This window comes from Saccopteryx bilineata, chromosome 1 (assembly GCF_036850765.1).
Source record: "Saccopteryx bilineata isolate mSacBil1 chromosome 1, mSacBil1_pri_phased_curated, whole genome shotgun sequence".
Classification (NCBI taxonomy): Eukaryota; Metazoa; Chordata; class Mammalia; order Chiroptera; family Emballonuridae; genus Saccopteryx; species Saccopteryx bilineata.
This window is the reverse complement of record NC_089490.1, coordinates 361,541,925-361,555,083: the sequence shown is the minus strand read 5'-3', so window position 1 is coordinate 361,555,083 and position 13,159 is coordinate 361,541,925. Positions and strand designations below refer to the sequence as shown.

At 35.9% G+C, this 13,159-nt stretch overlaps 1 protein-coding gene across 1 annotated transcript in view; it reads right to left on the bottom strand.

Moving 5' to 3' along the window:
• The window catches only part of PDE3B (phosphodiesterase 3B), a 178,035-nt gene that overhangs the window by 34,119 nt on the left and 130,757 nt on the right, over window positions 1–13,159 (bottom strand). Inside the window, exons 8-10 of the mRNA XM_066251014.1 lie at window positions 2,916–3,064; window positions 2,004–2,141; window positions 1,041–1,152 (exon numbers count right to left, since the gene is read on the bottom strand). Of these exons, the coding sequence (XP_066107111.1) occupies window positions 1,041–1,152; window positions 2,004–2,141; window positions 2,916–3,064 (399 nt within the window). The remainder of the gene's footprint in view (window positions 1–1,040; window positions 1,153–2,003; window positions 2,142–2,915; window positions 3,065–13,159) is intronic.

The window sequence follows — 13,159 nt, the reverse complement described above, 5'->3', positions numbered from 1 at the left end:
CACTGAGCCAACCGGCCAGGGCCAATTTCTTTTTTCTTGAAAGAAGGAACAGAGACAGGAAGGGAGAGAGATGAGAAGCATCAACTCATAGCTGCATCACTTGAGTTGTTCATTGATTGTTTCTCATATGTGCCTTGACAGCAAGGGTAGGGAGAGGGTAGGGGACTCAAGCCAAGCCAGAAACCTTAGGCTTCAAGCCAGAGATCTTTGGGCTCAGACCAGGAATCTTGGGATCATGCAGATGAGACCGTGCTCAACCTGGCAAACCTGTGCTCAAGCTGGATGAGCCTGTTCTCAACCCAGTGACCTCAGGGTTTTGAACCTGGTCAACACTCTATCCACTGAGCCACCACTAGTCAGGTAAAATTTAGTCACTTTATTAAATGCATACTTTATAAGTGGAAATTATAGTACATATAACTCACATTAAATTATTAAGTACCATCATTATTGAGTTATGCTAATTTAATAACATTTATTTGTATAGTTTATTTCCCCAAAATATGTCAGATGAAAAAAAACTATAGAATGTTTTGACACTTTAAGAAAACTATCTTTTCCTAATATGAAATTAAAATGATATTTTACCATAAAATCAAATAGCCATTAAAAATTATTCTCTAAATCAGAATATTATTATAAACAAAATCTATGAATAAATTTTAAACATTTTAAAGTCTAGAATTTTTTAAAACTCTTGACTTAGTATTACTAAACATTTAAAAGATTAGGCACTCAGATAAATATTAACATAGATATATATCATATAATAAGCAAAAGCAGATTATAGATAGGTATAGATTTGATTTACTTCATAAAAATAAATACAGGTAAGAAGAAAGTCTTGAAGAATACATATAAAAACGTTAACAGTAGTCAGTTAACGTTAGGTAGTAGGATACATATTTTCTTTTTAAGTTTCTATTTAAGACTTTTCCAAACATGTAATTTAAAAGTGTTTAGAAACAAAGAAAAAAATAATAAAGGGGTTCAAAACCAGTATTATTTGAACTTAAATATTAAGATCTGTTAATACTTACAAGGAATGTCTCGATAGCCATTTTCTAATGCACGAAAATAGTTCATGAATTGTAGAGTGGGAATTTTAAATATTTCCAATAAACCAGTGTCTTGAAATAAGATATACATAACCTAAATGTCAATTAAAATAAAATTCACTTTAAAAATCAGAATTTCTACTTGTAGTTGAATATATCTTTTTATAACTTATATTTAGGAATATCAACCACATTTATGTCTTTAAGTTAATAATTAAAAACTTCTCAACATTAATTCTTTCCGAAACATGAAAAAGGAAGACATCACCCTAAAGCCCATGAAAATCAAAGATAGATGATCATATCATGATCTCGATTAAAAATTTTTCCATTCTTCCCTTTAGCTTTTTATTCATAATTTATAGGACATGAATTATATTCTACTCTAGTCCCAGATGTTAAAAGAAGTCAGAACAATATATTTAACATGTTTTTGTCCCTGAAGACTTCGATGAGATGAACTTACATACCTTCCACATAATTATCCTTATGTTCTTATATTTCATAAACAAGATACTTTGGAGTTAATGAGAGTGATATTTTGGGAATGTTAATCTGATGCTATTGTGTGAACCCATCAGGGACAACCTTGAGTCTGGGTAGTAAAAGGGAAGTATTTCTCCATGGTTGTAGCAAGAAATGAATTATTTGGTTTTGAGTATAGGATAGGGAGGGCTGGTGAAAAAAAGAAGCATAAGTTTCAGTGGTTAGAACTAGATTATCTTCTTTCCTTTTCAAACTCAAGATTCAATAAAAAGTAAAACTTGATTACTTTAGTAAAATTAAATCCCATTATCCCAAATAAAATACTTTCTATTTAAAAACAATTCAATAAAAAATGTTGAATTTCTGCCTAAACCAGTATTATACATTTTTAGGTTTTGCTTTTTATAAAGATCAAAACAAATTATTTATGATAAAATGTAGTAGAGATTTAAAACAAACCTGACTAAGGATCCTTCCTGATTTCTCTCCCATCTTTTCTACAAGTTCAAAAATTTGAAAATTCCAGTTGTTCATCTTTTCTATTAATGAGTCATAATCTTCTATTAAAATCAGATCCAGTGAGGCTTCCTGTTCAATCTGTACGTACAGGGGGAAAAAAATTCAAACTAACATAAGGTTTTCTTTTGGATTTAACAGTATTTATAAATCTAAATAAAAACACTTAGATTGAACATTAGAAAATGGTCAATACTATTTTCTACAACAGTTTTTCTCAAATGTAATGTGTACTTTCTATTTACTCTCTTTGTAGAATGCTATCATTTTATAAAACATACTTTCTAGGCATCAGAAGATTTCTTAATCTTTATATTACTTTTATAAATAAAAATATTTCTAAAACACTTTATAAAGCTAAAATCTATGTTCATTTCAGAAGTTACAAGTAAGAAAAATAATAGAAATTCATATCCTTATACTGGCATTTATTATTAACTTCCAAGAGAAATAAATGGGTTTTCCCCTAAAAAGCTTAAATTTTAAACTTAATAAAAATATTTGCTATTTTATGTAGATTATTTTCAGTTTTTAATAACTATTCACATGTTCCTCAAACCTTAAGAGATATTATGAAGAAAATAATCAGCATGGAAAGTAATACATCTACTGTAAAATTAAAATGTATTCACTGTAAAATGAATGCACTTTGTTGTTCTAGGATAATGAGTGTAGAAGTAATCATTATTATTATTTACCCAATGTTTTCTTCAATGTAAGTATAGTGACTTTTCAATAAAAATTATAAAATATCATATTAAAAACCTTGTTCTGGGCAAAAATAATGAAACTAAACTAAGTACTAGCTTATACATTTCCCCCTGACATAATAATATTTATACGTTTATCTTTTACATTTGGTTGCTGTTCATTCCATGCCTCTTCTGTTAGGTGCTTATCACCTTCCAAAAATTTTCTGCAGTCTTTGTTCTCTGTTTCCACTTCTTGTTGAGCTTCTGTAAGGTTGAGTGATTCTTTTGAGAAAATGGTATTGTCTTCAATACCTTTCAAAAAATATTAATAAACAAATAAGAATAAAACTTGCCCTATATGAACAGTCCTAATAATAAAAATTATTTGCAAAAATATTCAGATAAAGTGAACCATACTGGCTTTTTATCTAAATTAATGACACCAAAAATTAACTACACCATTAATTCTCTCTGGCTGGACTATTTGGCTTACATACCTTGTTCTCGGGCAATACAGACATGAATTAGACTTGATATATCTACTCATGGGTGAAAGAGATGAATGGATATTCTTTTTTGTGTGTGACAGAGACAGAAAGAGACAAAGAGAGGAACAGGTAGGGACAGACAGATAGGAAGGGAGATGAGAAGCATCAATTCTTCATTGCATCTCCTTAGTCTCCTTAGTTTTTCATTGATTGCTTTCTCATATGTGCCTTGATGGGGGGGGGGGGGTGCTGCAGCAGAGCAAGTAACCCCTTGCTCAAGCCAGTGACCGTGTGCTTCAAGTCAGATGAGATGAGCCCACACTCAAACCGGCGACTTTGGGGTTTCAAACCTGTGTCTTCTGTGTCCCAGTCCAACTATCTATCCACTGCGCCACCACCTGGGCAGGCTTGGATATTCTTTATAAAAGAACAGAAAAGTCTAGATCTATGGGAACTTTTTTTACTAATTTAATGTAAACAATTTCCAACACCTGAAATTATTTGAGTTTTGAACATGAAAACAAGATTACGGCACAGCTAAAAACTAAAACATGTATTGAATGTAATTGAAATATTAGAAAATGTGCATCTGAAGCAAGTTGTAAAAGAATGTATAACATCTTAGTAAAAATATACAAAAATTAAAACAGTATCATGAATGTAAATGGTGTCTCTATCAATGTGATTAATAATATTCTTTTACCCAAATCACATGGAAAAGTTAATAGCATTGTTAGCTAAATAGTATTCATTCACATGTCAAGAAACATCCCTATTCGTTCTACTTGTAATACCCTGAACAGGAAACATTCACAAAACTTATCAACAGTAGAATAAATAAACTAGTTACTCATACAATTGAACATTACAGAGCAAAGAGAAAGAACTAAAATCACATGCAACAATATGTATGATTCTTAAAAATATGGTGAGCCAAACACATGGTATATATACTGTGTGATACTCTTTATGAAAAGTTCAAAAACATATCAAAACTGACACAGGTGAATAATGAAAGATGGGATGAATGTTATCTTTGGGGAATAAATTTAGAAAGGGACTTAAGGGGAATTCTGAGGTGTTGGTAATATTTATTAATCTGTGTGTTGATTGACCAGGTCTGTTAAGTGTGTACTCAATGGAGTTGAGTTTCAAAACTAGGTTCAGATCTTGACTTTTGTATTTAACAATGGCAAGTTTTTCCCCCTATAAAATATGGATAATAGGCCCTGGCCGGTTGGCTCAGCAGTAGAGCGTCGGCCTGGCGTGCGGGGAACCCAGGTTCGATTCCCGGCCAGGGCACATAGGAGAAGCGCCCATTTGCTTCTCCACCCCCCACCCCCTCCTTCCTCTCTGTCTCTCTCTTCCCCTCCCGCAGCCAAGGCTCCATTGGAGCAAAGATGGCCCAGGCGCTGGGGATGGCTCCTTGGCCTCTGCCCCAGGCGCTAGAGTGGCTCTGGTCGCAGCAAAGCGACACCCCGGAGGGGCAGAGCATCGCCCCCTGGTGGGCAGAGCGTCGCCCCTGGTGGGCGTGCCGGGTGGATCCCGGTCGGGCGCATGCGGGAGTCTGTCTGTCTCTCCCCGTTTCCAGCTTCAGAAAAATAAAAAATAAATAAAAAAATATGGATAATAATATGTATCTTACTAGATGTTATACTTAACATTAGTCAAATCAGCAATATCAATAAATGTTAGTCAAATCTGAACCTTAATACACTGAATGTACAAAAAAGTCATAAACTGATGATGATCACGAAGTATTTTTTGGAACGTATTTTTTCCAAATGAAAGACATTTATTTTAAGAAATGAAATATAGAATATTCAACTATTCTTAGTAAGTTAAGGCAGTAACTATAATCATATTCTAAAATAGCCATCAATTTAAAAATTGTTGACATTTGATATACATTACACTATTACTTTTTAGTGATCCAAACTCCTATTAACTACCATATTTTCGCTCCATAAGATGCACCTGACCATAAGACACACCTAGGGTTTTAAGGAGGAAAATAAGAAAAAAAATATTCTGAATCAAATAGTGTGTTAAAATACTTAATAAGATGACGTCAGAGTAATGGCGGAGTAGGAAGCGATACCGATAAATCTCCCCCAAAACTCAACAAGATCTTCAACCAGAAACAGAAAAACCTATACTTGGAGCTTCCAGATTCTTCGCAATACACCCAAAGGTATGATTGAGTGAAAAATTGGCTAAATATATAACCAAACCCCGAAGGAAATAGGGAGTAAGAAATGCTCCACCTTCCTCACTAACCTAAACAGGGCGGCTTTTTCTGGTAACTGTGAATATAGAAACTGAGGCGGGCAAAGGGGGTGAATAGATCCAGGCCGCCGCAGCAAAAACGGCCGAACCAGGCTGTGGCTCAGAGATCCAAGCCGAGGAAAATCTGATCCTGTGGCAACCCGGGCAATACAAGCTAACACTCGCGCCAAACCCAAACAAAGAAAGACAACCGGAGCGGCCATTTTACCCGGTCTCCTGGTCGGGTCGCAGTTAGTGGAAGAGAGATTTCTTCCTAAGCCGCGGAAGTGGGTACCCGTGTTGCCCCACGGAGAGGCAGGGTCAGAGGCCTTTCTGTGGGCTGAGGGCAGAGTCTCTGGGCAGCCCCAGCGCCCTGGGAAAGCCACGCACGGGAGGGAGTGAGAACTAATCCCAACGGTGGAGATTTTCCGTGCTAGAGGCTGTTTCACTCAGAGCGAAACGCGGCCGGCCTCATATCCTGGTTTGCGCGCGCAGATAAGGAGTGAGCGATTCCTCCGAGTGCCTCGGCAGTGCGCGCCCGTGTTACCGCACAGAGGGGCAGAGTCAGGGGCCTTTGTGTGGGCCAAAGCGGAATCTCGGGCCGCCCCAGCGCCTTGCAAAAGCCGCACACGGGAACGGAGCGAGACTCAATTCCAACGCTGCAACTTTTCCCTGCGGTTGGGGGTTTCACTCAGAGCGTGAGACTGCTGGCCGGATATCCTGGTTGCAGACAGTGAGTGAGAGTTTCCTCCAAGCGCCCCGGAAGTAGGCGCCCGCTTGTGTTACCGGATAGAGTGGCAGAGCCAGAGGTCTTCGAGTGGGCGGAAAGCCCGCCTGATTATGCTAGCAGCTCTGACTGACTGAGCCTTACCCAGAGCCCTGTGCTGAGTGGAAATAGAGTGGGGAGTTGCCAGCAATTTGAGCCTCTTACTATCCAGGCAGAGGCAGCAGCAACCCCATACCTGGACTATCAGGCTACTAATTGAGGAAGGAAAGACTAGGAGAAAGGCTCAGGAACACGGACTCTCTCACTGTCGGAGCCTATAAATGCTAATGAGCCTCGACTCCCAACGAGAATAAAGCACAATACATGACATTGCCATAGAGACTTATCAACTGCAAACCTCTACCTGAGCGTGCCAAAGGGGCAGAACCCGGGGTACAGAGTCACCGACCAGGAAGAGGGAGAGAAAAGAAAAAGCAAGAAGATAACCTCTCAAAATCAAGAATAATCTGCAGACTTTATAACCTATCCCATTTTATTATATTTGTTCGTTTGTTTCTCTTATCTTCATTCTTGAGACTTTTTTTTCCTCCTCCAATTTGGCCGATTAACTCTCTACCGGTCTTACTCTCTCCTCTACACTACCCATAAGTGTTACATCTCCCATTATCTTTTCTCTTCTCTTCCTTTCTCTCTATAAGGGTTGCACTCCAAAACCCTTAACTCTCTCTCTCTCTCTCCTTTCTTTTTTCTTCTTTTAGTGGTTCCCTCTTTTTTTCTCTCTCTCTCTTTCTTTTCTCCCTCTATATTAGTTTCTTCCTTTCTCCTTTACATCTCCTCTCATTCAAACCTCAATAACAAACAAATTATCTTATCTGGGACTCAAACCTATGTTTGTGGCATTTTGGGGGGTTTTTACTTCACCTTTTTAACTCACTAGCAGTGCTCCCATCCCTGGCTCTCCATATTATCTAGTTCTTGTTCCACTAAATACAATAGTAAGTTTTTAATTTGTCCCCCCATTTTTCCATTTTCCTCTTATTCCTCTCATCATAACTCTTAGAAAACCAACACCTAAAAGCAAATCATTTTATTCTTGACCCAAATTTTTTCCTTATTTGCTTTTTGTGGGTCCATACGCTCTTTTTTTTTTCTTTTTTCTTTTTTTTTTTTTCTTTCTCTCTTTTTTGCCCCTTTATTACTTTTCCCCAATTCAGGCCCTCCATCACAGGCATTGTTTGTTATAACTCACAGTCCACCACAAGATTTTCTCAAGAAAGAGGGGAGAGGAGAGGAGAGGAAAAAAAAAGGGGGGGAATAATTTCCTTTTTTAAAAAATTTTTATTTTATTTTATTTTTCTTTATTTCATTATTAATTTTGTTTAAAAAAAACAACTCTTTTCGATTTGTTATTTTTTTATTTTTTTTAACTTTTTATTCTTTATTAAATCTCATTAATACTATCAACAAAACCACCCTCAGATGCCATTAAGGAAGAGAAAATCGAATATCATGGATACAAAAGAAAGAGAGGTAACACAGCTAGATGAGGAAAAATCTATGGAGAAAAAATTTAATATATTGGAAACCTTGGAGCTAAATGACAGAGAATTCAAGATAGAAATCCTAAAAATCCTCCGAGATATACAAGAAAACACAGAAAGGCAATATAGGGAGCTCAGAAAACAACTCCATGAACACAAAGAATATATGTCCAAGGAAATTGAAACTATAAAAACAAATCAAACAGAGATGAAAAACTCAATTCACGAGCTGAAAAACGAAGTAACAAGCTTAGCTAATAGAACAGGTCAGATAGAAGAGAGGATTAGTGAAATAGAAGACAAGCAACTTGAGGCACAACAGAGAGAAGAAGAAAGAGACTCAAAAATTAAAAAAAATGAGATAGCCCTACAAGAATTATCTGACTCCATCAAAAAGAATAACATAAGAATAATAGGTATATCAGAGGGAGAAGAGAGAGAAAATGGAATGGAGAACATACTTAAACAAATAATTGATGAGAACTTCCCAAGCCTGTGGAAAGAACTAAAGCCTCAAGTTCAAGAAGCAAACAGAACTCCAAGTTTTCTTAACCCCAACAAACCTACTCCAAGGCATATCATAATGAAATTGACACAAACCAACAGCAAAGAAAAAATTCTCAAGGCAGCCAGGGAAAAGAAGAATACAACATATAAAGGAAGGCCCATTAGATTATCATCAGATTTCTCAGCAGAAACTCTACAAGCTAGAAGAGAGTGGACCCCAATATTTAAAGTCCTGAAAGAGAGGAACTTTCAGCCACGAATACTATACCCATCAAAGCTATCCTTCAAATACGAAGGAGAAATAAAAACATTCACAGATACAGAAAAGATGAGGGAATTTATCATCAGAAAACCCCCACTCCAGGAATTACTAAAGGGGGTTCTCCAATCAGATACAAAGAACAAAAAAAAACAGAGCCACAAGTAAAAGCTCCAAGAAGAACACAATAAAACCAAATTTAAACTGTGACAACAACAAAAAGAAAGAGGGGGAGAAGACGGAGATTAACAGTAGCAAAGGACGATGGAGTGCAAAAGTACTCACAAAATAGTTCGCTACAATGAACAGGGTAGGGACCCTTTTCATTACTCAAAGGTAACCACCATTGAAAAAACCACCACAGAAGCACATGAGATAAAAAAGATAGCAACAGAGGAAAGATGTATGGAATACAACCAAATAAAAACAAAAGATAGAAAAACGAAAGAGAAGGATCAAACAAGACACAAAACTAACAGAAAGCAAGATATAAAATGGCAATAGGGAACTCACAAGTATCAATAATTACACTAAATGTAAATGGATTAAACTCACCAATAAAAAGGCACAGAGTAGCAGAATGGATTAAAAAAGAAAATCCAACTGTATGCTGCCTACAGGAAACTCATCTAAGTAACAAGGATAAAAACATTTTCAAAGTGAAAGGCTGGAAAACAATACTCCAAGCAAATAACATCCAAAAAAAAGCAGGTGTAGCAATACTCATATCGGATAATGCTGACTACAAGACAGGAAAAGTACTTAGAGACAAAAATGGCCATTTCATAATGGCTAAGGGGACACTGAATCAAGAAGACATAACAATTCTTAATATATATGCACCAAACCAAGGAGCACCAAAATATATAAGACAGCTACTTATTGATCTTAAAACAAAAACTGACAAAAATACAATCATACTTGGAGACCTCAATACACCGCTGACGGCTCTAGATCGGTCATCCAAACAGAGAATCAACAAAGACATAGTGGCCTTAAACAAAACACTAGAGCACCTGGATATGATAGACATCTACAGGACATTTCATCCCAAAGTGACTGAGTATACATTTTTCTCCAGTGTACATGGATCATTCTCAAGAATTGACCATATGTTGGGCCACAAAAACAATATCAGCAAATTCAGAAAAATTGAAGTTGTACCAAGCATATTTTCTGATCATAAAGCCTTGAAACTAGAATTCAACTGCAAAAAAGAGGAAAAAAATCCCACAAAAATGTGGAAACTAAACAACATACTTTTAAAAAATGAATGGGTCAAAGAAGAAATAAGTGCAGAGATCAAAAGATATATACAGACTAATGAAAATGACAATACGACATATCAGAATCTATGGGATGCAGCAAAAGCAGTGATAAGAGGGAAGTTCATATCGCTTCAGGCATATATGAACAAACAAGAGAGAGCCCAAGTGAACCACTTAACTTCCCACCTTAAGGAACTAGAAAAAGAAGAACAAAGACAACCCAAAACCAGCCGAAGAAAGGAGATAATAAAAATCAGAGCAGAAATAAATGAATTAGAGAACAGAAAAACTATAGAAAAAATTAATAGAACAAGGAGCTGGTTCTTTGAAAAGATCAACAAAATTGACAAACCCTTGGCAAGACTTACCAAGGAAAAAAGAGAAAGAACTCATATAAACAAAATCCAAAATGAAAGAGGAGAAATCACCACGGACACCGTAGATATACAAAGAATTATTGTAGAATACTATGAAAAACTTTATGCCACTAAATTCAACAACCTAGAAGAAATGGATAAATTCCTAGAAAAATACAACCTTCCTAGACTGAGTCAAGAAGAAGCAGAAAGCCTAAACAGACCTATCAGTAGAGAAGAAATAGAAAAAACCATTAAAAACCTCCCCAAAAATAAAAGTCCAGGCCCTGACGGCTATACCAGCGAATTTTATCAAACATTCAAAGAAGACTTGGTTCCTATTCTACTCAAAGTCTTCCAAAAAATTGAAGAAGAAGCAATACTTCCAAACACATTTTATGAGGCCAACATAACCCTCATACCAAAACCAGGCAAGGATGGCACAAAAAAAGAAAACTACAGACCAATATCTCTAATGAATACAGATGCTAAAATACTAAACAAAATACTAGCAAATCGAATACAACAACATATTAAAAAAATAATACATCATGATCAAGTAGGATTCATCCCAGAATCTCAAGGATGGTTCAACATACGTAAAACGGTTAATGTAATACACCATATCAACAAAACAAAGAACAAAAACCACATGATCTTATCAATAGACGCAGAAAAGGCTTTCGATAAAATACAACACAATTTTATGTTTAAGACTCTCAACAAAATGGGTATAGAAGGAAAATATCTCAACATGATAAAGGCCATATATGATAAACCATCAGCTAACATCATATTAAATGGCACTAAACTGAAGGCTTTCCCCCTTAAAACAGGAACAAGACAGGGTTGTCCACTCTCTCCACTCTTATTTAATGTGGTACTAGAGGTTCTAGCCAGAGCAATCAGACAAGACAAAGAAATAAAAGGCATCCATATCGGAAAAGAAGAAGTAAAGGTATCACTTTTTGCAGATGATATGATCCTATACATCGAAAACCCCAAAGAATCCACAAAAAGACTACTAGAAACAATAAGCCAATACAGTAAGGTCGCAGGATACAAAATTAACATACAGAAGTCAATAGCCTTTCTATATGCCAACAATGAAACAACTGAGAAGGAACTCAAAAGAATAATCCCCTTCACGATTGCAACAAAAAAAATAAAATACTTAGGAATAAACATAACAAAGAATGTAAAGGACTTATATAATGAAAACTATAAACCATTGTTAAGGGAAATCGAAAAAGATATAATGAGATGGAAGAATATACCTTGTTCTTGGCTAGGAAGAATAAATATAATCAAGATGGCTATATTACCCAAAGCAATATACAAATTTAATGCAATTCCCATCAAAATTCCAATGACATTTTTTAAAGAAATAGAGCAAAAAATCATCAGATTTATATGGAACTATAAAAAACCCCGAATAGCCAAAGCAATCCTAAAGAAAAAGAATGAAGCTGGGGGCATAACAATACCTGACTTCAAACTCTATTATAGGGCCACGACAATCAAAACAGCATGGTATTGGCAGAAAAATAGACACTCAGACCAATGGAACAGAATAGAAAGTCCAGAAATAAAACCACATATATATAGTCAAATAATTTTTGATAAAGGGGCCAACAACACACAATGGAGAAAAGAAAGCCTCTTCAATAAATGGTGCTGGGAAAACTGGAAAGCCACATGCAAAAGAATGAAATTGGACTACAGTCTCTCCCCCTGTACAAAAATTAACTCAAAATGGATCAAAGATCTAAACATAAGACCTGAAACAATTAAGTACATAGAAGAAGACATAGGTACTCAACTCATGGACCTGGGTTTTAAAGAGCATTTTATGAATTTGACTCCACAGGCAAGAGAAGTGAAGGCAAAAATTAATGAATGGAACTACATCAGACTAAGAAGTTTTTGCTCAGCAAGAGAAACTGATAACAAAATAAACAGAAAGCCAACTAAATGGGAAATGATATTTTCAAACAACAGCTCAGATAAGGGCCTAATATCCAAAATATACAAAGAACTCATAAAACTCAACAACAAACAAACAAACAATCCCATAAAAAAATGGGAAGAGGATATGAATAGACACTTCTCCCAGGAAGAAATACAAATGGCCAACAGATATATGAAAAGATGCTCATCTTCTTTAGCTATTAGAGAAATGCAAATCAAAACGGCAATGAGATACCACCTCACACCTGTTCGATTAGCTGTTATTAGCAAGTCAGGTAATAGCAAATGTTGGAGAGGCTGTGGAGAAAAAGGAACCCTCATCCACTGTTGGTGGGAATGTAAAGTAGTACAACCATTATGGAAGAAAGTATGGTGGTTCCTCAAAAAACTGAAAATAGAACTACCTTATGACCCAGCAATCCCTCTACTGGGTATATATCCCCAAAACTCAGAAACACTGATACGTAAAGACACATGCAGCCCCATGTTTATTGCAGCATTGTTCACAGTGGCCAGGACATGGAAACAACCAAAAAGCCCATCAATAGATGACTGGATAAAGAAGATGTGGCACATATACACTATGGAATACTACTCAGCCATAAGAAATGATGACATCGGAACATTTACAGCAAAATGGTGGGATCTTGATAACATGATACGAAGCGAAATAAGTAAATCAGAAAAAAACAGGAACTGTATTATTCCATACGTAGGTGGGACATAATAGTGAAACTAAGAGACATTGATAAGAGTGTGGTGGTTACGGGGGGGAGGGGGGAATGGGAGAGGGATAGGGGGTGGGAGGGGCACAAAGGAAACAAGATAGAAGGTGACAGAGGACAATCTGACTTTGGGTGGTGGGTATGCAACATAATTGAACGACAAGATAACCTGGACTTGTTATCTTTGAATATATGTATCCTGATTTATTGATGTCACCCCATTAAAAAAATAAAATTATAAAATAAAATAAAATAAAAAAAAAAAAAAAGAAAAAAAAAATACTTAATAAAATACTG